Source organism: Macaca thibetana, chromosome 9, assembly GCF_024542745.1.
Source record: "Macaca thibetana thibetana isolate TM-01 chromosome 9, ASM2454274v1, whole genome shotgun sequence".
Taxonomy (NCBI): Eukaryota; Metazoa; Chordata; class Mammalia; order Primates; family Cercopithecidae; genus Macaca; species Macaca thibetana.
Window position 1 is genome coordinate 33869688 of NC_065586.1, and position 27097 is coordinate 33896784.

General features: G+C 41.9%; 1 protein-coding gene across 23 annotated transcripts in view; it reads right to left on the reverse strand.

Annotated features, from left to right (window-relative positions):
* PARD3 (par-3 family cell polarity regulator) overlaps nt 1–27097 on the reverse strand; it is a 717622-nt gene that overhangs the window by 5641 nt on the left and 684884 nt on the right. For all 23 annotated transcript variants that reach the window (XM_050804766.1, XM_050804769.1, XM_050804770.1 and 20 more), the window contains 2 exons: nt 16442–16562; nt 4314–4441 (listed from right to left, as the gene is read on the reverse strand). In XM_050804766.1, coding sequence (XP_050660723.1) covers nt 4314–4441; nt 16442–16562 — 249 coding nt within the window. The remainder of the gene's footprint in view (nt 1–4313; nt 4442–16441; nt 16563–27097) is intronic.

Below are 27097 nucleotides of genomic sequence, written 5' to 3' on the forward strand. Positions count from 1 at the left end.
AAGGCTTTCGAGGAAGTCAGACCACGGCAGACAGGGAGCGAGGGAGGGGAGAACAAGAAATGGAGAGGCAGGAAAAGAAAATGAAGGGAAACACCAAACCAAGAACCTTACGTCTTTCTACCAGTGCCTGTGACTGCGCACGCCTCTATTCCATTTGGGGGCTGCCTTTTGGATACTAAGGAAAGAAACTAATTTAGGAATGAAAGAAAGATGATGTCACAGGGTACAGATCAGTGACAGAGGAGCAATTTTTCTGTTTGTTCTACTGCACAGCATGGTAGGTATAGTTAATAACAGTATTGTACATTTCACAATGCTGAGAGAGTAAATATTGGAGGTGATGGATATGTTAGCTAACTTGGTTAAGCTTAATCAATTATTTTATATTGTATTCATAAATCATAACATCACTTTGTGCCCCACAAGTTATACAAACTGTCAATTTATAATTTTTTTTTTTTTTTAGATGGAGTCTTGCTCTGTTGCCCAGGCTGGAGTGCAGTGGCACGATCTCGGCTCACTGCAAGCTCCGCCTCCCGGGTTCATGCCATTCTCCTGCCTCAGCCTCCCGAGTAACTGGGACTACAGGCGCCGCCACCACACCCGGCTAATGTTTTGTATTTTTAGTAGAGACGGGGTTTCACCGTGTTAGCCAGGATGGTCTTGATCTCCTGACCGTGTGATCCAGCCACCCTGGCCTCTCAAAGTGCTGGGATTACAGGCGTGAGCCACTGCTCCCGGCCTATAATTTATAATAAAAAATACATTATTTTAGAAAAAGAAAAACAAACAAAAATCCTACTCTGATTGAGAACTGAGTGTGGGGCCACCACACAGCTCCTTTTTCCTGCCAACTAGTGTTACCACCTGGCCAGTGTTTCTCACTGACATTCCAAAATGTAACTTGAATTCTGTCTGTAGTTTCTTACTTACAGTTACAATTTACAAACCACTGTTTCTCATATACATGTCTCTAATTCAAACCACCTTATCTAACGCAACTGATACAAAGCCCAGACCATTTGTTTTATTTTATGCTTCACTTTGTAACTATACTTTTTTTATGTGTGTAATCTTTTTGGTTTCTAATGCCATACCAACTTGTTTAGACAAAACTCTGTTAATTGTCAACATCCGAAAAGCAGAGGTCAAGTGTCTTTGAAGAATATCACATGTCAGAAACTTGGACTGGACTCAAGCTCATGGAGGTGGCTGCAGTCCCCCTGACCTCCTGTTTGCTTTCTTTCCCTTGCTTCAGATCTCTGCACACAGCCTGCCGCAGAGTGCGGCTGCTTTGCGAGGCATCAAGCTGGGCGCAGGGTTCTACGTTCCTAATCTCCCTCACAAACAGGAAGATTCCCATTGATAAATTATTCTCTAGAGGAAGACAAGAAGGTACTGCAGAAGCCTACCAGCCTCTGCTGCCCAAACTTACATAACTCTTTGAGGATGTCTGCTTTTCTCATATCTAAATAGGATAAAATGACTAAAAATAGGGAGCTACAATTAACCCAGAGGGAAAGCTGTAGTTATTTAGGGCAACACTAAATAACAGCGGAGGCACTAGCGGTAGCGGCTGCAACCCTCCTCTGCGTGTAAATATAGATACTTCTACCAGGCGCTTCCGCAGGGAGAGGCGGAGAAGGGAAGAGATGTCAGGGCTGAGTGTAAAGAAGGGAGAGGAATGGGAAGGCAAGGACGAAAGGTTCGGCTGGGAATGCATGAGCTACTTTGGAATGCAACCAGGAGAAATTCAGTGGAAGCACCTGCCTCTCTCTTTTGCCTCTTCTGAGGACTGGGACCCAAGCGCCCCTTCTCCCTCCCAATTGCCCTGCCTTCCCGGCCGCCCACCGCTGTCTCTCTCACCTCCCTTTCTCAGCCCTTGGCAGCTCCCACGTCACTGCTCTCATTATACACACTGTGCTATGTTTCTCCTTCAATCCTCAGAGACACTCTCAGGCATGGCCAAAATTTATGAAGCCAAACAATTGGCCAATAAAAATAAGAACACAGCCCCTGCCCTGACAACACCATCCACACAAGCTATGAAGTGCCCTGGCCCACCCGTGTGGTCGAGCAGGCAGGGCCGTGCCAGGTGGGCCAATTGGTCCACGCTGTCGGCTCACCCTTCCGATGGAATGCAGCCACACAGACTCGCTGGGCCGCGGCGGGTGAGGGGGGCAGTGTGGCAGGGAGGGTGGATTTTACACAGACGAACCTTGATGTCTAATTCAAGTGCCTAGGCATTTGATTCACTGGGTTGATTCACACAGTGACCTCCTTCTAAATGCTAAGGGCAGGAGAGCATTGAGGGGAACTTTGTACCTGTTAATATCCCAAATTTGGGGCCAGGCATGGTGGCTCACACCTGTAATCCCAGCACTTTGAGGGGCTAAGGTGAGCAGATCACTTGAGGCCAGAGGGTCGAAACCAGCCTGGACAACATGGCAAACCCCTTCTCTACTAAAGATGCAAAAATTAGCCAGGTGAGGTGGCACACGCCTGTAATCCCAGCTACTTGGGAGGCTAAGGCATGAGAATTGCTTGAGTCTGGGAGGCGGAGGTTGCAGTGAGCCAAGGTCATGCCACTGCACTCCTGCCTGGGCAACAGAACAAGACTCTGTCCCAAAAAATTTGGGAACAGAAGCCCTTGATAGCAACAGGCCTTATAAAATCATAGCTTAGGACATGGGCAGGTTCAGGTTTGAATGCTGGCAAAATGACTTACCAGCTGTGTGAGCTGGGGGAAATTTACCTACTCTGAGCTCTTTCCTTACAAGATAAGATTATATCAAAGGTCCTATAAAGACCAAAACTCTAATGACTCTTACCTAGAGCAGGCTAAAGAAACTGGCACTTCTCCTTTTTAAATGAAAAAATACTTTAGTACTCAAAGGGGTTATACATAGCCTTATGGATTGAAACAGAACAACTGAATGAATAAATTGCTTCAACAGATGGCACGCATGCCCATGGAGACTCATCCACTCCATGTCCCCTTGGCTGACCTGTGTCCATGTGGTGAAGTCCCTTGTGGTTGTTACAGTGATTATTAACATATAAAGAAATTCGTCTTTTTGAGACAGGGTCTTGCTCTGTCTCCCACGCTGGAGTGCAGTGGTATGATCTCAACTCACTGTAACCTCCGCTTCCCAGGCTCAAGCGATCCTCCCATCTCAGCCTCTCACGGAACTGAGATTACAGGCATGTGCCACCATGCCTGGCTAATTTTTGTATTTTTTATGGAGACAGCATTTTGCCATATTGCCTAGGCTGGTCTCGAACTCCTGGGCTCAAATGATCTGCCTGCCTTAGCCTCCCAAAGTGCTGGGATTACAGACCTGAGCCACCGTGCCTGGCCAGGACTCATCTTTATTAGAAATTGATCAAGATCAATCTACATTGGTCAGTCAAAATAAGCATTTGTCTCCTAACTCCCCAAAACTGTTTTGCTCAAAGTCAAAAGTCTACCTGATACCAACATGGCAAATGCATCTTTTCCTACTTAAAATATTTTTGTCCCTGGTTTTGAAATACAGCAACAAATGCCTATAAGAATTGTGGCTACTGGAGTCACTTGTTTTGGGAAGTTTAAAAAGCTGAATGTTTTTCAATATTTTTATTCTTCATTATGCCTGGAAGAAATACTTTGATGGAAAAATAGTTACTATTTCAATGTACTGGCACTCAGTCACCTGAGATCCTTTGTCGGAGAACTGGGTCAAGGCCTCTCCCCTGGGGAGCAGGCAGGTACGGGTTGCTTGCTTGGTTCCCAGCTAACAAGCTCAGCATCCCTGAGACCCTCTAAAGTTAAACATGGGTGACAACAGTGATGATGGGACAGTAAGAGAGTGAGGTTTAGGACCACGGATCCCACACAACCACGGCATATCCCGATCCTTTTATGGAGCTCTGGATTTATGAAGTATCATTGATTCTAATTACCCTATGTGCTAAGCCAAATAAGGGTTATCTTCTCATTTTTCAGATGAAGATACTGTCTTGTCCACACAGGAAGCAGGAGAGCCAATACTAAGAAGCCAGTACACCAGTCGCCTCACTTTTTTAGGGAGCTTGTGGTTGAAAATACTGGCATCTCCTGCAATCGGCATTTCCGCTGGCCTCGCAGTAAGACAGCCCCCCACGCTAAGGAACAGTAGCCACCAGACATTTATTCGCTCCTCTGTTGCTACCAGGGGCAAGCTGGAGAGGCCCCAGCGATTTGGGAAGGAGCGCGTTCCTAAAGGGCCGGGGGATCTTAAAGCACCGAGGCAGGGGGGTGGATCTGGAGGCTCGGCCAGGCGTCCTCATACCGAGGCAGAGAGCTGTACTGGCGCTGGGCCTGCTGGGAGCTTTCGCGCTCCTCCTGCCGCTGCCGCTGCATCTGCACCTCCACGGACACCGAGTGCCGCCCGCTCTGCGCCGCCGGCCGTGCGTTCGGCTGGAAGAGGAAAATGCAAGCACATCGTTAACCAGAAAGATCCGCACAGATCACACAACTGGTTGACTCCGTTTCGATTCTTACGAATTGACTTCGAAAATTTTGAAAATTCTGTGATTTGTTTTTTAAAATCGTTTCTTTGAGAAAAGTGGCATATATATAATTGTTCTTATGAGCCCACAAACACTCAATTTTCTTAAACTGTGATTTTGGCTTTGGCATATGCTTTAAATTAAAGAGATCAAACTTTCTACTCTCCTTTAATTTTTTTTAGAGATGGCATCTCACTCTGTCACCCAAGCAGGAGTGCACAGTAGTACAATCATGGCTCACTGCAGCCTTGAACTCCTGTCCTCCCATCTCAGTCTCTGGAGTAACTAGGACTACAGGCACAGGCCATCATGCCTGGCTAATTTTTTTTTTCCGGTAGAGATGGGGTCTCCCTATGTTGTCCCGGCCTCAAGCAATCCTGCCTCAGCTTCCCGAAGTGCTGAGATTACAGGCGTAAGCCACTATACCCAGCATCTAGTCTTTTTAATGAGGCTTGGTAAATGCTGACATAAGATGCCATTTACCTCTCTTGAGAATACACAGAGCAGATACAATAAGAGTGAGGCTCTTCCAAAAACTAGAAGATGTTAATACCAAAAAATAAATAAATAAATAAGTAAGTAAAGATAAAAATTTGCTACAACTCTCAAAAGTGGGAAAGTCCAGGAGTGCACACCTGCAAGTTGGCCATGCTGAATTTTGGGGGGTAGGTATATATTTTAGTTTTAAAGCAGGAAACAGTATAGCTGATTCCCCTTTTACTACAGGATGACAGTGAAATTTTAAGCCAAGATTAGTTTAAACTAGGTACTGACAGGCCTCCTGCAATCCACAGATGGCAGCCAAACAGGGAACAGAAATGCCTATCAAAAGAACAAATCCAAAAGCTAATCGCTACTTAAATTGGTTATTAGGTAATGCATTTTACCTTAGTTATTAGGAAATGGCAATTTAACCTAGGTTGATCATCCCCTATAGAGAAAGCTTCAATCCTCCTAACTAAATACTTTGGTTAGCACTCCATTTCAGGAGTTCAAGACCAGCCTGGGCACCACAGTGAGACCCTGTCTCTACGAAAAAATTTTAAAAATTAGTCAGGTGCAGTGGCACATGTCTGTGATCCCAGCTACTTGGGAAATTGAGACAGGAGGACCACCTGAGCCTAGGAGATTGAGGCTGCAGTGAGCCATGACCATGCCACTGCACTCTAGCCTGGGTGATGGTGCAAGGCACTGTCTCAAAAAGAGAAAAGAAAAAAAGGAAAAACGAAAAGAAAGAAAAGAAAACCATACTTTGGTCAGCAAGTCATCTGGTGATTGGCGCTTCTCACTGAAATCAGATTACTGAACGTGTATACTGCACTGTATAGATCAGGTTTCTGGGATGCTTCAACTTCTCACTGATGATGGTTAGCTTACCTTCTAGATCTGGCCTTTTGAAATAAAAGTAGCTGTGCTCAAAATAGACAATGATGCCTCTACATTTACAAAACATCTCAATGGTTTGTCACAGCATCAGCAGGAGGCCCCTTAAGTGATCCTTTTCAGTACTGGCCACCCTCAGTTCCCCCTCTGTTATACGATGTTGTGCATCAGGCATAGTCTGAGAGGAATGTCTGTTAGAAACAAGTTATTGATTTTCTTTTAGAGTTGAAAGCTAATGGTAGACTTTGCCCTGATAATGATTTTCTAGAACAACAGAGTCTTAGCATTGATTTGGCGAGCTGTAAGATAACAGGTAGCCTTGTTACCAAAAGAATGGCCTCTATGGTTGGCTTTGGCCAGGACAGAAAGAAATCAAGCATCATCTATTGTTCTCTTTCTGCAAAGCCAGCACAACCTTACTTGTTGATAAGCAGTAATGAAGCAATATACAGGACAAACATTTCAAAGCATATGGGCTTAGTTAGTGAGCATATTAAAAATATCCCGATACAAAAATAATGTGTGAGGAGATTAGGCTTTACAATACCCCAGTCTCTACTAGGGGATGTTTATAACCACACTCACTGGAACAAATGTGTGTTCAGAGACCCGCTTCACGACACCGTTCAAATAACACATCAGTGAGGCTTTCGGCAAGAAAAACACTTCTCTGAGCGAGTTCTGCTTATGCAAACAACTGTTCATCAACTGCATTAAAAGAGACAGACATTCTCTTCCATTACACTGGATGAGGCTGGCCAGAAAGGAAACTGAGCTGTTTTCTTGTCACGGTGAGCAACGGGAAGCTTGAGATAAACCACTGGACAGAGAGAAAACACTACACCATTTCCTTTACACCCTCAAAAGAACCACATTTTCCTTTCCTTTTCACTCATTGTAAGCTATATGCATGTGTCAAACAGTCTTGAAAGATCTGGCATTCTGCAGCAGGATTTAGTAACCGGCTTTTTAAGCTCGTGCTGTTCTGTGGCAAGCTGCTTGTGGAGATGTGAAGGGAAATTGCAAGGTCTTGTAGAAATTCCAGGTATATTTTTAAGTTGTTTCTCCCAGAGGCCTGAAACTGTGTTTCTGACAGAGAAAAAAGAAGTTGAAGGACTTGTTTTCTCTGCTATGTGTTTTCTGACACTGTTCACCTCAGACTTTATCAGCTACAAGTATCTAGTTGGATCTGGATACATTCCAATGATGACATTATCAGCATATGGGGTCTGAAAACTTAAAAGGAACGAATGAGTTTGGGATCAGCAAACTGACATATTTCATACTATCATAATCACCAGGAGGAAACATAAACATTGGCTTCACCATTAATATTTTACTCCATTTCTCTTTTCAGAGCTTGCAAAAGGGTGAGTTACTAAAGAGAATCACTCTTATTTTTAAGATAAAGCTCTAACAGGCCACATATTTCAAGGAAGATTGTATACATGACCGGCTCAGAGCAACAACTAATTAAGTTCATCCTGGCAAGTTTGACACTTGGCCTGAATAAAAAATTACCCCTCTAATTCACAATTTAAATGAAGACTTCATAAAAACAAAAACTGGATGAACAGTATTACAATGGCAATCTTGAATTTTACACACTGTGGCTTCAATCCCTATGGCAGGAAAAAATAATGTATCCGAGTCCAAGCACAAAATTAAAGTGAAGAAAAGAGGTAATTTGTAACCTCACAGAGAAGTGTATGTTTTCAAATAAAATATCATCAACAACTGCAATGACAAAGTAACACCCATATAGGGAAATACCTGCGTAGGCATAATTGTAATAACTCTGGAGATTCACCAGAGAACAAGGCGAAGCTCTGTTTTAACAGTGCAAATTACAAATAACCCTGTGATGAAATTGGTTACAAGCAATGACCTTTTAAATAAAAAAACCACCACGGTTGCCAGGGCCATAATAACAATAGAGACTGTAAGATGGAAATAAACACACGAGTATATATGACACAGGACGCTGGAGAGCCACGATATGTGAATCTCTTCATGGCCTATGTTTAAAACCACTAGTGAAAAATATGTATGCTGTTTTTGTAAGTGGACTACGAAGTACATGTCTTTCTCATAGATTATAAAGGGATAATAGTTCAAGCTTGAGGAAGCAATACAATGTCGGTATCACTTAGTAAGGTAAAATATAAAAAATATTTTCCACATTTTTAAAAAACATTTTTTGTTTTTCTTTTAGAGTCAGAATCTTGCTCTGTTGCCAAGACTGGAGTGCAGTGGCGCAACCATAGCTCACTGCAGCCTCAAACTCCTGGGCTCAAACTGTCCTCCTAGGTAGCCAGGACTACAGGCATGCACCACCATGCCTGGTTAATTTTTTTTCTTTTTAATTTTTGTAGAGGCAGGGTCTTGCTATGTTGCCCAGGCTGATCTTGAACTCCTGATCTCAAGTGATCCTCCCACCTTCGCCTCCCAAAGTGCTGGAGATTACGTGCTTGTAATGGTCTCATACGGTGTTTTATGAATTAAGTCCTTAAGCATTTCTCTTAATTAAATAAAATCATTGCTTCAAAATAAAAATAGAAAAAAATGAAAATACCAAACAAAATATTTAATAGACAGTTAATAGAGTAAAGAACAAACATGAATATCCACAGTACGAAGTTTCAGTACTAATTAGAACTAGGTAATACTGTAAGACTTTGACAGCTTAATATGCAAGTGTGCTACCACTTATAAAATAAAATCATTGTTATATTAACATTTATATAGAATATTCCATAATTTCAAATAATCTATCATTTTTCTTTCTATAGATAAGGAAAATAGTGTGTATGTGTGGGTGTGCACGTGTGTATATATATATACCCACACACATAATATTTTTATAAAGGATCATTTTGAGCAGATTTTCTCCTTAAATTATGAATGATAAAAATCTGCAAAATTTCGTATGTCCAAGGGCACATACAGAAAACAAAAAATAAAATACAAAACATTCAAGCACTTCGGATGAAAACCTGTGATGATGATGATGGTGAGAATGATGCTGATGACAAAAAGACCAATGGCATTCCCTTGAGATTCACAATGCTTACTTTAGCAATTCATATGAGCTGTGACCCTAATAGGAATTCCGTATTCTGATAAGAGTAGCAATTTAAAGATTAAACAGAAATCATTTTTATGCCATGAAATCATGTAAAGAGTGTCAACTGTTGACTCTGTTGAAAAGTGGCCAGTGCTAATATTAGCAATTATTTTCTTCAGTAGACTTATGTACAACTTTTAATCAAAACAAAGTTAACTTTTATCTATCCATCTTGCCTTCCCAGCCTTCCGCACCCACCTGCACCCCCCATAATTAATATAACTATTGACTGAACTCTTGTGGGTCTTGAATGCTGAAAAGCTTAATTGCTACTAAGGATGTGAGTAATGGCTGAAAAGACTGCAAAGCACACCCATTTCCCTCATGAAGTTTTTGGAAATGAACGTTTTGGTCTTAATTGTATTTGTCTTCACCTCACCTTTCCCACCAATGCTTAGATCTTTTATCCTCGCCCCCATCTTAAGCAATAGGAACACGGAAAATAAAAAGCTTGCTCTACAAAACAAGCCAGGCACTTTAGTATCTGGGCTAATGGCAACCCAAGGTGGCTTCAGGAGTTTCCACCACCCAAAGCTTCTGAGCATAGCATGGCCATGAGTCACAGAGCCTTTGGCTGAGGGACAGGTCACAGGGCAGAAGAAAGCGCTGACTTTGCGACAGTACAGAGGCTCTCTCTATGTGCGACAGGCACCTCTCTGCAGATGGCTTTCTCCAGGTCTATTTCTTTTCTTTTCTTTTTTTTTTTTTTTGAGACGGAGTCTTGCTCTTGTCGCCAGGTTAGACTGCAATGGAGCGATCTTGGCTCACTGCAACCTTTGCCTCCCGGGTTCAAGCGATTCTCCTGCCTCAGCCACCTGAGTAGCCGGGATTACAGGCGCCTGCCACCATGCCCAGCTAATTTTTGTATTTTTAATAGAGACGGGGTTTCACCATGTTGGCCAGGCTGGTCTCGAACTCCTGACCTTGTGATCCACCTACCTTGGCCTCCCAAAGTGCTGGGATTATAGGCATGAGCCACCGTGCCTGGCCCTCCAGGTCTATTTCTATGGGAGGTGATTTCGACCCAACTAGAGCTAGGGTTATACTCATTTCAAGGCTGTCAACTAAGGCAACATTTTTTGAGTCAAGGCATGGAGGCTGCTATGAGAAAATGACAGCAGATACTTTTTAAGTCTTAAAAAAGATGGAAACAAAAGGAAAACCACCATTTTCTGAAATTCCCCAGGCACAGGGAGGCAATCTAGTGGTACAGAGTGGCAGAGTGGCTGTGTGCTGTGATTGCCTTGCCAATTAAAGCAGGCAGAGCCCTAAGAGGGCAGGGAGAGCTATTAAAGTCTGAAACAGGAAAAGGGAGAAAAGGACAGATTTTGTTATTCGTTGAAAGACGGACAGCTAGGAAACAAGCAAGCTTGAGGGAGAAGAGGATATTCACGTTGCAGAGTATCAATTTTCTACCTGAAGGACTAAACTACTTTCAGTCACTCCCAACCTTGGATGGAAAGGATTTAGCAATACAGCTATTATTAAAGGCTCCATTATCCCATCTATCAATCGTCTCAGCCAGCAAGTCTCCTTGTGGGCAACACTCAGGTATCTGCAAAGTTTTTACGGCATACTGTACTTATGTCTGCAGCCTGCAATTTAGTTCTTTTAAAAGCAGCACTAAGTCCTGTCCATATCGAAGCTCTGTGATAATAACCCTAACCTCACCTATTGTTCCATTATCCTAAGAAAGATTTAAAGCAACTTGCGGCTTTATTTATGTTGCACCTGGCACTACGTGAGGAAGAAGTTGCATTTTCTTCTTCTCTTGCTCAACTTGGGAGAGAATTCACTTCAATTATGTAGCTAAGGAAATTTTCTGGGCCTCTGCTCATCTAAAGACCTTTTGTGCCACAAATCAGCTCCCTCAGGCCCAGACATTATTTTGAACAAAGGCCCAGGAACAGGTGCATTTCGTACTGCTAGAGCTTACAGAGAACATTTTCAAAATAGGTGGATTGAAAGGGCTACTTGGATGAGTTTTCTGCAGCATCCTGCTCTGTATGTAAAGTAATTGGCTTACATATGTTTCTATATGACACATCTGGCTGCACTTTGTGTGTGGCATTTCTAACAAGCATGACAATTTCAACTAATATGGGCTCAGTTGTACACACAGCTTGAAGGTGAGTTTGTGGTTCCTTAAAACTAAAATGATTATAAACCATTCCAATGAATGAGATCATGGTCCTATCTCTTCCAAATACAGTGACCCTTCAAGGTCAGAATACATAAGAGAAGAGAAGAAAAGGATTCCAAGATGCAAAAAGCTCGTTTTGTAAGACAGATAATTAAAACCATAGACCAAGCTACATTTTAAACAACTGAGCAGCTCTTCCTAAGGTAACCATAAGCATTGGTATGAAAATTAATGCACTAAGTAGAATTACAGTCACTTTAAGCTCATTTACATGATCAGTAAAATGGAGCAAGATCTCAGTTGCTTGAAAATGAAAAAAAAAATAATAAAAAGAAAAGAAAAGGTCAACTTGTGACCCATAATTTAGGAAATTATTCCATTTCTAAGGTAATCAGCCTGTCATCCAAATAATTCCCTGCTCACTCATTACAGGAAACGTTAATACAAGCCAAGTTGTCTGTCTGAAGTTGCTATGGCATTTTGATATACAATAATTTGGCCCATGACCTTCAGTAGTTGAGTTTCCAAGTGTACAAGATTTTTTCAAACATTTTCCCTAACATGATTGTTCATATTAAATAGATAACATAGAAATGCATTCCAGCCTATTCACTGTTCCCAAAGTTAAAATCTTATAAAGAAACCAAAATAAATTTCAAATCATTTTCACTTTTCCCAATGAAAAACATCTAGAACTAACAAGTAGGAAACACTCATTTAGCCTCAAAGAAACCTGGAGGTCTCGCATGTGGATACAATGTCAGAAACCAGAAATAAACTCATCAATCTGAGTTCTCAAAGACACATGTCTGCTTCTCTGTTATGTATTTAAAATATATTCCAACGTCAAAGAGGGGTTCTTTCAAGCCTTTCCTGACCACTGCGCACTGATGTGGTCCTCATCGCTCCATGGTTCTCACCCCATACACACCCCTAGCCTACCTCTGCTATATAGTACCAAGTATTCCTTTATTATTATTATTATTATTATTTTTTTTTTTTGAGACGGAGTCTTGCTCTGTCGCCCAAGCTGGAGTGCAGTGGCGCGATCCTGGCTCACTGCAAGCTCCGCCTCCTGGGTTCACGCCATTCTCCTGCCCCAGCCTCCCGAGTAGCTGGGACTACAGGCGCCCGCCACTGCGCCCGGCTCATTTTTTTTGTATTTTTAGTAGAGACGGGGTTTCACCGTGGTCTCCATCTCCTGACCTTGTGATCCGCCCGCCTCGGCCTCCCAAAGTGCTGGGATTACAGGCGTGAGCCACCGCGCCCGGCCTATTATTATTATTTTTTTATCAGTTCCACTGGAGAGTTCTGAGGGCATTTTTTCTTTTCGATCTTTGTTCTCCCATACCAACCACAATGCCTGGGACATAGTAAGAACTCATTGAATTTGATGAATTAAATAATTAGTTAAAGAGTAAATGTCAAGATGCTGGTTTGGAATCCACATTCCCAGGCAAAGTCAAATGGCAAACACTGCTCCTAATGGCATGGTATGGAGAATGATAAGCTCAGGCAGGGCTGTGCCAGGTTGGAACTGTGTGCATGTGTGTTAACTATTTCCATATTCAGCTGCTGTTTTCTTCTTCAGCTTGACACCATGCTCATTATTCTTTTCAGCCCTTTTGTGTAAATATACATAGTTAAGAATGTATTTATCACACATCACAAAAGAATTCTGCTTCAAGAAATGTAGTAGGAATGGATTGAGTCAATTATGCCAGACAATATAAGCAGATTAACATAATTCTGTCATGTTGCTACATGGGAATGACTCAATTTACGTGATCATCTAGGAAAATGAACTAAATACCTTAGAAAATGTCATTAATAGTAATATTGTTGCAGAAGACAATTAGAGATTTTCTAGGGAACTTGTTTTATAACCTCCCAGAGTTAGGCAAGAATTGATTTCCTGAGGAGCTTTTACACCTGTATGCTGATCCCCCCCCCGGTACCAGTTGCCCCATCTTCCTCATCTGAACTAAGTTAAAGCCCTTCAAACTACACTTGACCCTTGAACACCACGAGTTTGAACTTTGAGAGTCCACTGATACACAGAGTTTCTTCCACCTCTGCCACCCTGAGACAAGACTTACCCCCGCTCCTTTCTCCTCCTCCCCTGCCTACTCAATCTGAAGACAATGGAGAAGATCTTTATGATGATCCACTTCCATTTAATGAAAGGGAAATGTATGTTCTCTTCTTTACGATTTTCTTAATAACATTTTCTTTCTAGTTTATATTACTGCAAGAATAGAGCCTATAATACATATAATGTACAGAGTGTGTGTTAACCAACTGTCTATGTTATTGGTAAGGTTTCTGTTCAACAGTGGGATATTAGTGCAGAAGTTTTTGGGCAGTCAGAAGCTGCATGGGGATTTCTGATTGCATGTATAAGGAGGAAGGGGGATGGTCCTCCAACCCCCATGTGGTTTAAGGGCCAACGGTAGTACTGCTTCTTCCATTTCTTCCTCTTTGCCTTTCCTCCACAAAATTAGTCTTCCTCAAACTCTAATTTGGTTACTAAATCCCTTAATGAGCAGCATTTATAGGTTTCTTGCTTTATGTAGAATAATATACTGTGAGTATTGGGTTTCAGGACCAAAAAGGACCTCAGAGATCGTCTAGACTTTAGAACAGTGATTCCCAAAGTTGAACTTGTTTCAGAATGAATTGGAAGGCTTGTTAAAATACAGATTCCTAGGCCCCACCCATAGAGGTTTAGATCTAGTAGGGTCAACGCAGGGCCCAAGAATATGTATTTCTAACAAGTTTCTAGGTGATGCTAAAGGTGCTGTTCTGTGATCTTTGAGAAGCTCTGATCTTCAGCAGCAGCTAACAGGATCCAGCCTCTATAGTTAACCAGAGAGGTTCTACTTGCATCTGCTTTACATTTAGCTTCTTCTTAAACTTCTATTTCATCAAATGGTAACTGACATCCAATGATTTATTCTTTTTTTTTTTTTTTTTTTTTTTGATGTAGAGTCTCATTCTGTCGCCCAGGCTGGAGGGCGGTGGTGCGATCTCGGCTCACTGCAATCTCTGCCTCCTGGGTTCAAGCGATTCTCCTGCCTCAGTCTCCCGAGTAGCCTGGATTACAGGCATGTGCCACCAGGACTGGATAATTTTTGTATTTTTAGTAGAGATGGGGTTTCATCATGTTGCCCAGGCTGGTCTCAAACACCTGGCCTCAAGTGATTCACCAACCTTGGCCTCCCAAAGTGCTGGGATTACAGGCGTAAGACATTGTGCCTGGCCTGCAATCATTTATTCTAATCTTGGTTGAGACATAAGAAAACTGAGGCCAGGAGAGCCGGGCCACCTGGCTACTGGGCCAGTGTTCTTTCCTAGCACAATTTCTCTTCAAACTTTTGATCTAGCATTGAAGCCTCTTCCTACATTTCTACCTTTAATCTCCTCTTCCCTTCAACATAACCAACCTCTCAGTTCCACATCAGCTGGGTAGTTTACTCTTCCTCAAATAAAATGTTCCTTTTTTTTTTTTTTTTTTTTTGAGACAGAGTCTCACTGCAGTCCCAACCTCCCAGGTTCAAGCAATCCTCTCAACTCAGCCTCCTGAGTAGCTGGGACCACAGGCGTGTGCCACCATATCTGGGTAATTAAAGACAATTTTTTTTTTTTTGTAGAGATGGGGTCTTCCTACGTTGCCCAGGTTGGCCTCAAACTCCTGGGCTCAAGCAATGCTCCTGCCTTCGCCTCCCAAAGTGTTGGGGTGATGGTATGAGCCACCATGCCTGGCCTCCAGCCTTTTATAACACCATTCTTCCTTCTGTCCTACTCTTCCAAGTATCTAGTAAATTATATTCCCAACACTTTGTCTGAACTGAACTCGTCAACTTTATGGACACTAATCTCTGCTCTACGTCTGTAACTTACATGCAAAGATGGCGTGCCTTAGACCTCAACATCGTCTGAACTACCACCTCTACTTCCAAGATCCTAGAGTCCAAAACATATACTGTTTTGACCACAACCTCTTAGGCTTGAGAACCCCTAGATCCTGAGCCCTCTTGCACACTGCTAGGCTGTGAGGCTAATCTTTCCTTGAGCTATACTTGCCATCCCACCTGGACCACACAATGCTTCCCCGGTGTCCTTGCTAGGACTCCGACACCTGCCCTGGCTTTCTGCCATGTCTATCTTCCAACCCCCACTATAGAATGAATCCACAAATTTATTCCTTCTATTCCCAGTCCTCTAAGCATTGCTGGTTAGGTCAAATTACCATGCTAACTGGACTTCCTAATAACCCATGCTAGAGTGTCCTACCTTAAGCAGCTTATTTATTCACCTCTAACAGACTCACTCTCAACTCTCCCAAAGAGATTCTTCAAACTCCCCATCATCTCAAAAAATCTGCCCCGACACCTCCACTCTCAGAAGTGCTGTCATCTCTAGGGTGAAACACAAGATCAGAACACAGTTCTGGCATTGGGAAAGCCATTTGAAGTTGTTTCACTCTGGTGGCTATGTGGAGGATGAACTGGAATAAGATGGATTCAACAAATACACAAGGGGGATGCAAGAGATTAGAGTACTAGACCTGGCAGAGTGGCTCACACCTGTAATCCTGACACTTTGGGAGGCTGAGGAACGAGGATCACTTGAGCCTAGGAGTTTGAGACCAGCCTGGGCAACATAGTGAAACCTGGTCTCAACAAAAAGCTAAAAAATTAACCAGGTGTGGTGGCACTTGCCTGTAGTCCAGCTACGCTGGTGGCTGAGGTAGGAGGACTGCCTAAGCCTAGGAGTTCGGGGTTGCAGTGAGCTATGATCACACCACTGCACTCCAGCCTGTGTGACAAAGCAAGACCTCATCTCTTAAAAAAAATAAAGAATTACTAAACACTGTACTTTGTACATTATAGGCACAATGGAGAAGTGTTGAACAAATTAATTTTGGCTCTGATTCTGAGAATATGTATCTATAGAAAAATAGTTACTAAATTTAAAAAAATGCTTAGTTGACAGTGAGAATACTTTTGTTATGTCTTGTCATAAGGCTAGTGAAACCTATTATGCGATGGACAGATGGTGGAACAAGATATAAAATGAAATTAGCAATGATGAAACCCATATGGAAATGAGGAAAAGGTCAATATGTTAAAGGCCAAAGGAATTTGACTCCATCTTGTCTCATTTCATAGAGCACTGAGGTCATAGTTTACTGGCCTTTGCTGTAGGGAAGTTGTAGGATCATTCACTGTGCTGAAAAACCAATTACTTACCCAGGGTTGCTCAAAGCTGTAGGTCCGTCGACGATCTTCTACATCTTCATCCTGCTTTGCTTGCTGAAATTCTTGCCTCAGACGCTGTATCCGATCATGATTGCTAGGAGTTGATCTGTTACTGAGAGAAAGATGAGGCAGCAGTGAATACCCTTCAGAAATATTATCTGTGAACTGCAGTTGCTAGCAAAACATGGCAACTTGCTATGAAATAATGCCATTTAAGAGAAAGTGAATTTTTAAAACAATATGTGGGCATTTAAAATATGTTTTCATTTTGGTTTTAGGATTAAGTTATTGAGGTATTTTAGATATTCAAGAGTTACTAAGCAGTATTTTTAGATATTCTTTTTTTTCACTGTTCTTTAAAAGCTTCATTTCCTTTCTGTAATCTAGCAAGGTGTTGGCAGGGAAGTGTTTTTTGGAAAGGACGTTGCATTAAAAAAGTGAGAAACAACAGGGTCTGGTCCTAGTTTCTGTACCTTCTTAGACTAACACACTTAATGTTTCTAAGCTGAAGTTTTTTAAATATAGGAAGTACAGATAATAATTTTACTCTAAATATCTGAGTTGTAATAATCAAGTGATAGGACACCATGAAACATAGCTGTGGAAATGTACAGCAATATTTTCATAATACGAGGTTCCTATTTACGAGTTATCAGAGGTCTATAAATAAATGCAATTCTCACAGCAAAAATGAACAGCATTTTTTTGTTTTTTTTTTATTTTTTGGATAGCTTTCTATTCTTTTTTTTATTATTATTATACTTTAAGTTCTAGGGTACATGTGGATAACGTGCAGGTTTGTTACATATGTATACTTGTGCCATGTTGGTGTGCTGCACCCATCAACTCGTCAGCACCCATCAACTCGTCATTTACATCAGGTACAACTCCCAGTGCAATCCCTCCCCCCGCCCCCCTCCCCATGATAGGCCCCGGTGTATGATGTTCCCCTTCCCGAGTCCAAGTGATCTCATTGATGAACAGCATTTTAAAAATAAGTTCAAGTGGTAGTTTGATTTAACCAGTTAGTTAATAACAATATGGCCTTCTTTTTGTATAGTATTGAATTTTGTTTTATTCTCAGAAAGACCTTAAAAGATCAGTGCAGAAGGTAGTATTTCATACACCTACCCACCCACCCACCTACACACACATTTACAAATGTAGTAACTGACATTTAAAGAAGATAAGTGGTTTGTTTGGGGATCTCCCAGCTGGCCAGTAGGGAAAGTGAGACCAAATTCCAGATTTTCTGGCTCTCAGTCCAACACTCATTTCACTATGCCATGCATATCACTTTTTAAAACATGTATCAGGCTCCAAAGCTCTTCATGTGTAAAATACAAATTTTAAAAAGAGTGTTTTCACAAGAGTAACAGAGATTGATGACCAAAATTAAATCCATCATAAATCTCACAGCACTTTTGGTTTATGCCATTCACTAAAGCAGGAAGTTTCATCCTATCAGTGATATGAACGGGAGACAGGGAAGTGCTGGGTGGGAGAGGGTGGTTCCTTGGCAAAGGTCCCACCCTCAAAAGTCTGGAAACCCATAACCCTAAATGGGAACAGGTATTCCTGTTTTTGCACCCAAAAGTTGCCTTTTTGGCCCACCATGCCCCCCTATCCTGTACCCATATCCTGTACCTGCAAAGCCCAGGCTCCATGAACAGACAAACAGAAGGGTAGAAGAGTGGCAGAATGGTGCAACAGAGAAGGAGAGACGAGAAGGAGCATCTAAACGTCAAGAGGAGTTTGGCTGGGGATGGCTGGAAAGGAGATTGGGCCACTGGATGGCCAAACTCCAGTTGAAGATCATCTTCCCACCCCATCCCCTTTCCAGCTTCCCATCCATCCCACTGACAGCCACCTCCATCACCCAATAAAATCCCCACATTTGCCATCTTTCAAGACCGTGTGTGACCTGATTCTTCCTAGATGCCGGACAAGGGCCTGGGTACCAAGGGGAGCACTGAGCTGGTTAACACTTAAGCCATCTGCAGATGGGGGAGCTAAATGAGCACTGTAACACGCCCACTGGAGCTTCAGGAGTTGCAGGCACCCACACCTAGACATTACCGTGGGGATGGAGCCCCAGCTCCGGTACCTGCGCATCTGCATGCTCCCCCTCCCCTAAGGGGTCTGGGCACGCACAGCAGTCGAACAGACGAGCCTCTGTTGCATGTCCTGTGAGGGGAGTCAGGGAACTCTCTTGTTTCATCAGGAAAACTATTCAAGCCCATCAGGCATCTATGTCTCCACAACAGAACGTCAGACTTCTTGAGGACAAGAACCACATCTTCTCCTTATCATATATACCCTCCAAGCTGCTAGCAGAATGGAAAGCTGCAAAGCTACTAGGAAGACCAGGTCTCTTCACAAAAGCATGTTGCCCTGGTTACTCAGTGTGTGCCAGGGTTCTGTTGGCTGCACCCCTCCTGGATTGTATGATTTGCGAGAGGTAGCTTGGAAAGAGAAATTCTGTCACAGTAGACTACACAAAATTCTCAAACGGACGTAAGTCTACGTGTAATTCCACATATTTTGAAGAATCTCAGAGGTTCAAGAATTTCAGATTGAACATGTTCATGTACAGGCTCATCATGTTAACATCTTCTAAAAATATGGAATAGCCTTGCATCATTTAACATATCGGGAGGGGTCCCTTACCTTCATGTATCAATTTCACTAGCGTGTCTAGAATATACTGTCAATACATTCAATGTGATTATTTTCTCAGTCAATAAAAGCTTGTCTTTCTTTGCTTTTCTTCTAACAAATCTGAACTGATTGGCCTGGAATATTAAAGGTGAACAGGTCTGTAAATTGGGCTGTCTGATGATATGAGGCTTCAGTCCACGTCACTTCAAAATGTCCCTCCGCACTTTTGAGACAGGCAGGTTGTTATTCCTACTGGCTTTAAAAAAAAAAATATATATATATATATATATCCTATATTGTTGAACTGTCTAATCTAAAAAACACTCTGCTCTCTATGTGAAACCATAATAGTGTAGGCATGAATGAGGATGGTTACCTTCATAACACAAAAGAGATAGGAAAGTGGGCATTCCTGAATCTCACTGCCATTTTTCCACCTGTACTTTTTTGTTTCTGGCATACTTTATAGCTTTTATGGGAGGATTATAGAAGGTTTGACTGACAAAGTATTTTACAAATCTAACCAGAAGTATTCTTCTATTATTTTCATGCAGCATAGAGAGTTTTAAGTCCAAAATTATTAGGATCATGAAGTCCAAACCATTGATAAAAACTGATCTCCTACTATTTGCAATTAACTGAAAGTCTGTTTTCCCGACAAAGGGAGTTGACCCAATATCCTCAATGTTAAATTCTGGTGACACTGGTGTTTTTCACAGCAAAAGATAAGTTCTGGAAGTCACTTCTGCCTTTGTTTCCAAATCTGGGGAGCTAGGCAGACCTTTGGTTTCACCCTCTTTTCCTCTGCTCTTTCTCTTCCAACACTCTAGAGAAAGCTGGCTGACTTGTCTAAGACTAGCAAAACCACTTTAATGTCTGAAGTTGGAAAACAGGCTGCGATGGTTTTCATGATTGATGATGATTTCCAAAGACTGGAAGACCGTCAAGCCCCCTTGGGGAACAACAATTGGCAGTCTGAAGGTGAAATTCTGGCTTTGAGAGATGAAACCACTGCAACTGCTCAGTTCTGTCTCTCAGGCCAGTCTATAATGAGCCAATAATTCCAATTTGGACTTTTAAAGTTCTTGGTGAGCTCTTCTGCCAAGAAAGCTAAAGGAAATTTGAAATATTCATTAGCAATAGTGACTCATTGCTACACATCCTAATCAACTTATATTTAGGTTCACTGCCAACTTAAAGTTGGTTATTATTCTTTTGTGTGAGAAATATAATAAAAATACCATCCGAGTTGATCAGATGGGTGAGACAATAAAACCCTTAATGAAGAGTCTGAAATCATAGTTTACAGATAGTCCACACGAGTGGCATCTACACAGGGATGCTGAGAGGAACAGAGAGATGCTTTCTGTATAAAACATCCACACAGACAGCTATAAGACAGTTTTAGTCCAATACCAACACTCAGCCTCCGCCAACACCTTGGCTTTGTACCTAACTGGAACTTACTTTCATGTTTTAACTAAATGAAGAGGGTTTGCTTTTGGTTCAGTAATGATCTGGGCTTTGGTTTTTGTTATTTTTTCCTGACAGGTTTAAGGAAGGTACGGTACCTGGGATCACACACTACAGAGATTCCTAGCCCAGCATGCACAGAACAATGTGACCCTGAATTATATGCAAGATCCATAATTACTATGGGGATTGCAGTCTTTGATGTCAGAGGCAGACCATGCGACATACAAGGCTTTTACATCTTCAGATTGGATACTACCATGTGCTTCCTGAATGTGGCTAAGGATACCCATTCAGGCTAAAAGGAGCAATGAGCCTATCTGCAGGGAAGCACTGAAGCCTGCCCTGCACCTGTGCCCCACAGGCATGCCAACTCAACCATTTCCTTAGGTACGATGAGAGGGAACAGAAACCTCACAACAGCGGTTCTCATCTATATGCACTGTGTATATGAGAACCATTCAGAGAGCCGGTTAAAAAATACTGATTGCCAAGGCTTGCCTTGAGAAATTCTGAGTCAGTCTAGTGCAGGGTCCAATAATTTATACGGATACGAATTCAGAACGTACTACAGGTATACAGACAGCACTCTAAAGATAATGCCTGCAGTTAGTAGACTACTGCCATGAAGGGATGCTGGCCTGGTGTTGCTTCTTTAAGAGAAGCTGGAAAGACAGTTTTCTCTCCCAAATTTAAAATGTTCACTTACTTTACTTTTTAAATTCTAGGTAAGCCAAATAACGATTTTGTCCATTGGTGGCTAGCCTGTAACCACTGGTTCACATTCTGCAGACATTGCCTGTTTTATGTGTCGCTTCTGCAGGCTATTTACTTTCATTGCACCAAAATAATAAGGCTGGTGGTCCTCTAGTAACAGTCCCCCAAAATACGTTAAAACTGATAACCAGGCACTGTTCAGATAGTCTTGTTTCTCCTAAACTGTCCCCACCTTCTGAGCTGCCTAAGCCTGAACCTGGATATCCTTCCTTGCAGGCCTGAAGTATCACCTATCTATTCAGAGGAGTATACGCTAAGAGGAGTTTGTGATGTGACTGATTAATTCTTTATGGATTAAAAATACTTTAACATTTGCATTTTTAATTATGCAAAAGAAATCTGAAAACCTGGGAGAGAGATTAGTTTTAAGATCCAGAATTCAATGGAAGGGAGAAGTAACCACTCTTTTTTTTAAAGTAAGGTGGTCTCGGTATACACTATCCTTCCCATAGCAGGGGGGAAAAAAAGGAAGAGAGAAGGTAGACAGGAGGAGGAAATAAATTGTGGCAGGCTCTCCACATTGTTCAGAAGGCAGAGATGATTATAAACTCTGGTACAGGAGAAGAAAAGCTGCCAAAGAAGAGAGGAAGATACAGTTGCTCATGTTTTTCTTTCTTTAATACCCTCTTCTTTCCCTTCCATCTTTCCAAATTCTACCAGTAAGTCTAAGACATCAATCCACTTCCTTGCAGCCTTTTCTCACTACTCCAGCCCACATTCATCTCTTCCTTTCAGTTCACCTGTAATTGTCCCCCTGACCCAAATAATGACTTAGAGTTTATCAGAATGGGCATGTGTATGGGATTTTCTCTCTTAGGTTTGTGCCTTCATCACAGCCATTCAACATGTACATATCTTGTACGTCACTTCCCTGTGGCAGAACAAATTGATCAGCAAATATTTGTGATGGATGGATTTAAGGTGGCCCTAATGTCCACACCTTCTGGGGTCACACCTTTATGCACTCCTCTACCCTTAAATGTGGACAGAACCCACACTTGCTTTTTTAAAGATTTAATTTGATCTTAAGTGCCGGGGTACATGTGCAGGATGTGCAGGTTTGTTACAGAGGTAAACGTGTGCCATGGTGGTTTGCTGTGCACTTGCTTCTAACCGATGCAAAATGTAGCAGTGATCATGCCATGTTTGTGGTTACAACTGTGGTGTCCCTCTTGCTTGCCTCTGTCTCTCTCCTTGCTGGTACTGAAGTCGCAAGGAGCCAAGAATCCCACAGCTGCACGGAACAGAATGCTGTCAACAATGATGGAACCAGGGAAGCTGGTATTTCCCAAGTAGAAGCCTCTATGTAAGAACCCAGTCTGGCTGACTCCTTGATTGCACCCTGAGGGAGACCCTGAGCAGAGGATCCAGCTCAGTCATGCTGGAACTCCAGGCCCACAGACGCTGTGATATAATCAATGTGTGTTGTTTAAAGCTGCAAAGTTTGTGTTACATTGTTTTGTAGCAAAAGAAAAATACCCCATTGATGTTGGCCTTGGCCATGTGACTTGTTTTGACCAACAGGATGTCTGTGGATGTGACACAAAAGGAGTTTGAAACTGATTGTATGCTGGGTGTACTCTTTGTGCTCCTGACTTCCACCGTAACAAGAACATGCCCACAGTCTAAGAGACATGGAGTGAATATGAATCCAACCTGCAGCTTAACGTCAAGCCCAGTAGAGCCTGGCCTAGATCAGCCAACCCCCAGCCTCTCTGTAGATATCTGAGCAAAAGGTAAATGCTTGTTATTAGAGGCCACTATGTTAGGAAATTTGCTATGTGACAGCACTGCAGCAATAAACTCTCTAGACCTCCCTCCTCGGACCGCCCCCACACAAATACTACCACCCCATCACTTTAAACAGCAATATGGGGGCTGTACATTCTTGTTAAATTCAAGGAAATAAAGTATGGATGGATTTAAGGTGGCCCTAATGTCCTAGAAACACATAAGCCCTGCCCACAAGTGGAACCAAACAAATGCTGCTTGTTGCAAAAGCATGTTGCTAGAAGAGTGGAATAAAAGACAGGCACCACATTTTACAAGCGAGTTCTACCATGATCATTCATAGAATTAGTCATTGAAAAGTTCTGGTCTCTGGGAAACATTACACAAAGTAAACACTACTGCAGAAGATGTAACTGAAAAATGCTCACTGCCAGATCTTAATACATGAAACCAATCAAATGTGCTTTCCAGTGAATACCAGTCTATAGTCAAGAATGTCCCATGGAAATCTATTCAATTGCTTAGGGTGATACCTTTTGTCAACCTCCCCACTACTGCACACAAAACACCTCGCTAGGGCTCTGTGATCTCTGAAAGCCAGCCTCCTGAGAGACCAAGGCAAGAATGTGAGTGCTTTCCTGGAGTCCGGGGAAATATACCTGCCAACCAGGTGATTCGGTAAAACTGAACTCAGGGGCTCATTGCTGGTTTCTCTTTCTGGCAGAGATTGATGACCTGCTGGGATCTGGGTCAAACACACAACTCACAAAGAGATAATCCCCGTTAGCATTTGATTTACTTAGTTTGCCAAGAGCTCAGGACTTAAAAGATGCCCTTCAAATCCACTACTTACAAAAGCATAGGTACATGGTAAAGATTTTTTGTTAACCATATCAGCTTATATCATTTGGCCATTTTCTTTTTGCTATCTACTTCTCAGCCCTAGCAATTTACTTTTTGGCCTATGTACAAAATTCTATTCCAAATGCTAGCGAATTTCACACCTGCACTTGGCATCCAATTACTGCAGATGAAAAAGGGACATTATTCTTTTCCCAATTAAAAAAAATTCAAGAAGTTAATTTCCAAATTGTGTCAGCAATCCCGGAAATAATGCAATACCACACTCAAAAAAAAGCTTTTTCCTATTGATACATTTCTATCACTCTGACAGGTTTTCCCATGTACACATCACAGGGGAAAACATATTCTATAGTTCTGCTAACTGCCAAGCTCTCCACTTAAGAAAATCTTTTCTCTTTCACCAGCCAGCATTCAAAGTCCTGCAACTTAAGAAACATCATCATGGTCTGCTTCTCAGCACACACAGAAGGGAGAAGATAATAGGTTAAAGCTTCTAAGACTCAATTCATTTATACTTGAAGGTCCTGTTTTCTTGAACCCTGACTTTTCCAAGCCTTGACGATGTCTTTGGGTAACAACTCAATCTTCACAGGAGGTTCTTGCATTGCAGTCTCCTCATTTAAGAAAAATGTATTGCCGGGCGTGGTGGCTCACTCCTGTAATCCCAGCACTTTGGGAGGCTGAGGCGGGCGGATCACAAGGTCAGGAGATCGAGACCATCCTGGCTAACACGGTGAAACCCCGTCTCTACTAAAAATACAAAAAATTAGCCTGGTGCGGTGGTGGGCGCCTGTAGTCCCAGCTACTTGGGAGGCTGAGGCAGGAGAATGGCGTGGGCCCGGGAGGCGGAGCTTGCAGTGAGCTGAGATTGTGCCATTGCACTCCAGCCTAGGCAACAGAGCAAGACTCCGTCTCAAAAAAAAAAAAAAAAAGACAAGAAAAATGTATCACTTTACTGACTTCCTTCATAGTTCCACAAACGGAAGGACTCAAGATCCAGCCCATTAGTAAAATACCCACTTTCCAAGAATATTGTTTCATCTTCACTGGAGAAAAATGAGAGCACTTTTTCCTTCCTTGCCCAATAACTAATTCTTCTTGTATCCTGGGAAAGAAAATACTCTGGGTTATTTTACTTGTACCAATGGTTAAGTCCAAACTTCAGCTATTTCACGGATGTCATTTAAAGCAGACACCAGGACCAGAGTAGGCAAAAAGTGACTCTGGGAGAAACAGATGTAGGGCAGACCTGTCACGAAGCCTTAGTAACAGGCAGCCAGCAGTGACCACCAGCGTCTCAGATCATTAAGCAATGTCTTACTGTGATGTCATGCATGGATGTACAGAGTTGTAATCCTTTCAAAACAGACAGACTGTCAGCATGACAAAGTGGATACAAACAAGTTCTTGAACTGGGATGACTAAAGCACTGGGGGGATAAATGTCACTGAACTAAAAAGGGATCCTATGATACAGAACTACCAGATAATGACACTATGCAGAGAGGCAGGCAAACAACCTGCTTCCCACTTAGATATTTTTCTATACTGATGAGCAATTCCATAAAATATTCCTCATCTCTAGGTAAATAGTTCTAATCCACAGATGTCAGAACTGAGTTCTTAATTGCTGTAAATTAGTGAGCAAACACAGGTTTCTCATTAAACCCATTACGCCCTGTATGTTAAAATGGAACACTTGTCATTTGCGTTTGTTTTTTGTTATTTTAGAATATTTTTCTCCTGGTTCTCAAATCAGGAGCATTCTTGGTAAAATCCTAGGTATAAACAGTGAAGCAGAGAGACACGGTCAGGAGACGTGTAGCAGGTTCCTGCCCCTTGAAGTGTTTATTCTTGGAGAGAAAACTTTAAATGGCCATGGATTTGTCTAAATTTTAACAATGAGCAGTATTGTGCCTTTATCTTTGCTTTCTTAAGAAAGAGTAAACTGATGTCACCCCTGTGAAAGCGTTTGCACTTTCTCCCACAGTACGTGTTCAAAGCACACGGTGGGCCTCCTGTCGCCTGTATCACCTGTACAGTTTGTGAAGAAGTATTAATTGCTAAATTAAGACAGAAGGGAAAGAACAGACTAAAATGCCACAGAAAAGCAAACTGTGAACTTTCAAATTAGTTAAGCATGAGACCAAGCTGGCTAAGAAAACTGGGGCTTTTCACTATGGCTCTGTCTCAGGCTGGAAGACTTATGAGGAATGGAGGAAGGGTGGGAGGGTTAAACCAAGAAATGTATCAATTATCAAACTACAAATAAAAATAGCTCCTCTGCACAAGCTTCATTAAGTTTTATCAGCAAGTATCTTGGGGTTTTACACTCAAATCACAGGTCATAAATTCACAGTAAATCCCCCATATGTTCACCAAACACCTGAATTCAATTTCTCTTCTGGTTGTGAAGTAGGAATGTGGTGCCCACATTAATTATGCATGCAAAGTTAGTTTCTAACAGGGGCTGCTTCTTTTGTGATGCTTAAGGGTATTTATAACATCTGAAATTTTGGGATAGATCCTTCTTTAATCTTACCACTTGTATACTAGTATGTAAGTCTAAACTCTCTTCTCCAAATCTGAACATTGAAAAAAATCATAGTTCGTAAATATCTTGTTATAGTCTTTGCATTTTTCCATGATAATCCCAGACATTTATGATATTGCACAAATGGTCTTGATACTGACTTTGAGGTTTTTAGACAAATATTTCTGTGGTTATGTACAAATCACCCTGAATTACAGAGAAAGTCTAAACTGAGGCTAAGTGGCTATATTTATATGTGTCTATGTATACATGTGAAATTAACTACTTAGGAAATATCATGTCAGTTTCAGTTTATTTTCACAGTTTTACTCATCATCTGTAATATAAAAAGAATTATGAGAAACTCATGCAAATCCCAAAGGTACTCACTTTGCTCAGCTGATAAAATTCATTTCCAGATTCTGACACCCATGATTTGTTGTCCATTTCACACCAATTTCGGTGTAATAAATCACAACAAATTAAAAACATACAGCTATGTTCTCTGGGTTAAAAAGGTGGTCTTCAAAGCTGTTAATCCTGCATTTGCTTCTGATGTGATAGTTTCAGTTCTCCGGATGCTTTATGGATCACAGGGAGGTCGTCTCT